This window comes from Sphaeroforma arctica, assembly GCF_001186125.1.
Source record: "Sphaeroforma arctica JP610 unplaced genomic scaffold supercont1.575, whole genome shotgun sequence".
NCBI classification, from domain to species: Eukaryota; class Ichthyosporea; order Ichthyophonida; genus Sphaeroforma; species Sphaeroforma arctica.
The window spans coordinates 1412-7587 of record NW_014039983.1 but is presented as its reverse complement, the minus strand read 5'-3'; the positions used below and the strand labels follow the sequence as shown (position 1 = coordinate 7587).

General features: G+C 36.0%; 1 protein-coding gene across 1 annotated transcript in view; it reads right to left on the bottom strand.

Annotated features, from left to right (window-relative positions):
- Positions 1–61: 61 nt before the first annotated feature.
- Positions 62–6176, bottom strand: part of SARC_07340 (hypothetical protein) — a gene marked incomplete at its 3' end in the record, with an annotated part of 7063 nt that continues 948 nt past the window's right edge. Inside the window, exons 2-8 of the mRNA XM_014298719.1 lie at positions 5388–5505; positions 4715–4800; positions 3387–3481; positions 2157–2245; positions 968–1059; positions 440–605; positions 62–90 (exon numbers count right to left, since the gene is read on the bottom strand). Of these exons, the coding sequence (XP_014154194.1) occupies positions 62–90; positions 440–605; positions 968–1059; positions 2157–2245; positions 3387–3481; positions 4715–4800; positions 5388–5505 (675 nt within the window). The remainder of the gene's footprint in view (positions 91–439; positions 606–967; positions 1060–2156; positions 2246–3386; positions 3482–4714; positions 4801–5387; positions 5506–6176) is intronic.

The window sequence follows — 6176 nt, the reverse complement described above, 5'->3', positions numbered from 1 at the left end:
TATAAATAGAAATATTTAAATATATATTTAATTTTTCTCATCAGCGTGTACTGAATTTATATTACTCGAATGCCAAATGCAGACATGAATCTAAAGGAGTGCATGGCAGGTAAAAAATCCATCCCTATGCATAAACGCAATATATGCCTGAAGTACCTGCATATCAAAAATATAAACGAATGCACGGAGCAAACCAAGTAGAAAATACCATAAAGTCGTATTCCATGGTTTGCAAGTATTAATATTTGAAGTACCCACAGCATAAAAATACAAGATATATTGTTACAAGCATGGATATATTGTTACAAGCATGCATGACATGCATGGTGTCTTCCCTAATCGCGAAAGCCACATAAATACTGGTTGCCAAACATGGTTATACATGTATAGTAAATATATCTAAATACAAACTTAATTAATGTGTATTTTTCTGACATACTATTCAGGGCATGCATGGCATCCATAGCATCTTCCCTGTTCATAAACGCAACAAATGCAGGATTACGTCCCCTAGCTCTCTCCTCAGGAGTCATGGGCCACATGATCTTCACAGACGCCAGTGGACCATACTTGCCAAATATCCGGCACAACATCTCCTCATTTGCCTATTAATTGTACATGTGTTTGCGAACTTCGTATGAATAAATACAATTGTAGAATCATGTATATCGTGTGAGTATATATATATATATATATATATACATATACACACACACACACACACACATATATATATATATAGATAGATATATAGATAGATAGATAGATATATATATATAGAGATTGGAGTGCGCGCTGATGCAGGTACAGCGGTAGATAAATTGCCCATGTAGATATCGGTTGCAGGAATTACAATTATACATACAGTAGCAGGTAATTTGACCACGTATATACAGATCGTGCAAATACACAACATATGTCTGTAATAACTCTATTTCTAGATGTGCACGCGAGTAACTGTACATACAGTTGCAGCCAAGTTGCCCACGTAGATGTTGGTCGTGGACATGTCCCCATCAGCCCTGGAGCCGGGCTTCTCCTCTGGTCGACCATATATACCTGCGGCGATAAGAGTGTACCGAACAGAAGTAAACACTAAACCCTAGAATCCCAAGACTAAACAATACCTGTTATAAACACAATATAGATTGACTACACAATGACGCAAAACAAGTATATACACATACCCGATGACTGCTTACAAGGAAGTAAATACCTATACACGATATGTAGCGAAACTGTTGCGTTCTGTTCAATTCTGTTTGGTACATACATAAACGCAGGGCAAACACACGCCATACCACTACTAAACAATAGATGTCAACTATAGAGTCAATGTTTGAGACTCGTGTCAGATATGTCGCTTACGACATATATGACACCAGGCATACATAAAATACCGGTCATATACACGACACAAATAACATTTATATAATATATAATATATATAAAAATAATAAAAGACAGTTGGCGGTGCCAATAATAACAACAACAACAACAACAACAACAACAACAACAACAACAACAACAACAACAACAACAACAACAACAACAACAACAACAACAACAACAACAACAACAACAACAACAACAACAACAACAACACTACTACTAATAATAATAACAATAACACTAACAACAATAATAATATCTATACAGCAACTGCTACATGTTTCGCGCTTAATATACACAGAGGCCTCGTCACATATACATATATGGCACCCATCAGATTTATGACACCAGATACACATATTGCAACTGTTTCGAATACGAATCTTAACATATAAATCGCACCAGTTAGATGATATACAATAACATACCGTGCATTATTTTAAAACGACTCCTACTACATGTATGGCACCAACATACTATTTTATTACATATAGCACACTTATCTCACATACGAATGTTACCATATAAAACTATATACTTCTATACATATATCTATATATATCACCAGTAGCATATTACCCAAATTCACATAGTACACTTGACTTACATGCAAATCTTATCATATACAATGTACAAATATATAAATATATCAATACATATCACCAGTTCCATCTATCCAATAACATATAGTATACTTGTTTCACATACGAATTTTAAAACATAAAAGTATATAAATATATACATATATATCACCAATAACATACTGTCCAAAGGAGGTCCTGAAGGCCCAAGTTTGGGTGCATTGGGGTCGCCAGCCCGCATCGCCTTGCGCAGTTCTCGTTCTTCTTGTTCTCTGAAGAAGTCGAGAGAAGCAGTGTTTATGAAAATATATTGGGTTTTTACGAAAATAAATAGTCTCTTATAAAGTCAGTAGTATGCTCCTGAAAATAATCAGTACATTCACCAAATTAGACAGTATTTTCAGAGAATTGGATAAGAAATGTTCACAAAATTAGACAGTATGATCATGCAATTATACAATATGATCATACAATTAGACAGTATGTTCACAAAATTAGACAATTTGTTCAAAGAATTAGAGTATGATGGTAAATTAGACAGTATTTTCATAGAATTGGATAAGAAATGTTCACAAAATTAGACAGTATGATCATGCAATTATACAATATGATCATACAATTAGACAGTATGTTCACAAAATTAGACAATTTGTTCAAAGAATTAGAGAATGATGGTAAATTAGACAGTATGATCATAAAATTAGGCAGAATGATCATGTAATTATTCGACAGTATGTTCACAAACTAGAGAGTATGTTAATAGAATTAGACAGTATGATCGTAAAATTTGACAGTATGATCATAGAATTAGATAGCACATTCATAAAATAAGACAATATGTTCACAGAATTAGACGGTATGATAATCGAATCAGTCTGTATGTTCACATAGGCAGGATGAGCATCGAATTAGTGAGAATGTTTATAAAAATATGCGGTATGTTCATGAAATTTAACTAACCGAAATACACATATACAAGTAAATAATATGCAAATAAGAGCAAAAAACATCACGTGCATACACAGCGATAGAAACTCTGTAAGAAAGTTTAAGTATACAAGGACATGGGCAAACCATTCAGCAAAGAATGCTGCCAAATTATGAGCAAACAGGGATAATTAAATCACGTACATACACGAACAATCAATTCAGGTGTAGACATGAACGCACGAAGTTTATACTCGCAAGAACGAAGCAATCACCACGCACATACAACATACTTCTTGAGTGGTTCATTGAACATTACCAGATTGCTCACCTTCTAGTCACACAAGAGCAAACAAGTAACGCACAACGAAAACGGCACAGTCTTTAAAGTTGTCCCTTGAACTTTTTCCGGTTGCCCAGGTTCTACGACAATCAAAGTAAGTACACACACGAATAAACCAATCACGCACAAAGATAAATACATACTTCTTGAGTTGTTCCTTGAACATTTCCAGGTTGCTCAGCTTCTTTGGCTCCTTTGACTTCTTGCCAGTGGTCGGGCGTGTGGGAGGTTTGGGCTCCTGTAATGGTTTCAATCGTATCGTGAATGAGGGAGTGCACAGACTATATAAAAATAAAGGAATTGTGCATATTATAAGTAAATTAGGAAGTCTGCCCAAATTACATAATAAAAAAAATCGCCCGAAATGTATGAAAATGAGCAATTGGTAATATTATAAGATTTTTTTTGCCCAAATTATATAGCAAATGAGGAATTGTATATAATTTAAAGAACCTAAGCTATTTCGAAAACGAGGAAATGCACGTTATATTATAAAAAGAAAAAGAAATGATCTACACGTATATATGCACAGCAAAATATAAACCGAAGACTTCTGTTATTGCCAGTGTGAGGCGAATTTGATGTGCAATCATATGACAAATACACTATACGTATATGTGTATATTAAAGAACAGATATTGTTCTAAAGGAGGACTTGACTGCAAACAAAAAAAAGGAGAATTGTATCTAGAAGCCTGAAATCAAATTAATAGGCGCACGCTCACGCATGTTCAAACATACAAATATACATTTCAGCATTTTTGACACACGCACACACACACACTTATATATATACATAAATATGTATATGTATAAACGTATATACGTACACACGCACACCCACCCACCCACACCCACACCCACACCCACCCACATATATATATTGCTACAAATATGAGCTGATGAAGGATGAACACACGGGTCAATCTTTCACGATACCCAAGACATGACGACTCAAAACATCTGTGAATCTGTACATGGTACAGACGCACGAATACGTTCCACACTTAAATACAAAATACATTCATACGCACCCACAAGCATGCACGCACACGTATACATACGTGCACATAAATTTCAGCACTATTCACAAGTTCACACAAATAATTATGTGTACACGCGACGTCAAGGATTACTACATTCATATATGCAATGAGCTTAGTTAGTTAACATGTAGAACGGGGATATTTGATCTTAAATGTAAAAAAAATACACAAAACTACACATACACATACTCATACATGCATGCGACTATTACACATGTATAAAATCAAAATTAGTACACGGACACACACACACACACAAACACAGAGGCACATATAGGCGCTCACACATGAACACACACGGAGGCACATATACGCGCACATACATGAATACACGCACACACTCTCTCACAGACACAGACACAGACACAGACACGGATATATATATGTATATATATATATATACACTTTATCGACAATAAACCCACCTGAGCGACGGGCTTAGCTGATTTCAGTGTGTAAAACGATGGTGCTTGATCCTGACTGCTGGCCCCTTCGTTAGGATTGTACACCGCTGGGAAGTCGTATCGATCACGGATGCAAAGTATTGTGAGATTTTTCAATATAATGTCATTGTTTACGCACATTTTGGGTAAACGATTTATCAGTCAAAAACCCTTAAAATAGAGCCATATCGAATACGTTGTAAACTCTATTAGGAACCCTATACATAGAGTGATAGTTGATCAGTATCAATCCTTTGTATCTTATGAAGGGGGGTTTAAACCTGCAATGTCGATCGTTCTGCCCCTAACATGACAAATAATTGAACCTATTGGACTAATACCGCACAAAGATTCTAGAGGAGTAAGATACTAAACACTCTCACGCAACCCATGCCCTAGCACAGCTGATACCAGTACAACGTAACCAACCCCATCCAAACTCCACCTGCGATCACCAATCGAACCCACATCTCAAAACCGTAAACCCTACACCCTAGAACACCTAAAGGGATTGATGGTGTCACCATACACAAAGCTACTACTAATAGATACACAGCAACACAAATTGAATTATAGTACAGCTGAAATCCCTAACGCAACAAACCCCCGCTGATTTCCTATGGCCACGAATCAAGCCCAAGCCATTGTAACCAACCTGAAGGATTGATGGTGCTACCACGCACAAAGGTTTTGCTAGTATAGCCGTCATTCTCCTCTTGTTGAAAGTTCTCCACAAACTCCTCAAACACCTTCGCTGCAGCCGCTTCCTCCTCCTGCGATTACGATTATAATTCACAAAGCATGGCGTGTCAGATGTTGATGTGCGCCGAAACTGCGTACTAGTATGAGTGAAATATAGAGAAAATTTTTGTATACAATTCGATATACATACATGATCGAACATACATGCAAATAAATATGATAAAAGGCGAATTCGGCGTTATATGGTTGTGTATAGCACTTTTTGTCGTTCTATTGAATTCAGACTCACAACATAGCAAACTGGGAAACGGGTTAGATACGTAATCTGTTTCTAAGATAGTTAACTAGACCCATGTATCGCAAATAATATCTTACACATACACATGCGTCGGTATGAGTGTCAGAATTTTATTCGTAAACTCAAATGTACAGCGTACACATATGTGTAAATTCTAACAACATTTATCATAAAGGAAGTCGCATGCACATACACATATTCGACAGTCAGAGAAAGGAAGAGTACAGATACATGTACATGTTTTAACTTTGTACACGACACGCATACGGACACAGTGCCACTATATTTGCAGGTATACGTGTTCGCACTAGCCCCTACAGCATTAAATATGTGAGAACCACATATATATATATACATACATACATATATACATACATACATACATACGTACAAAGATAATATATATATATATATATATATATATACGCGCATAAACATACATAC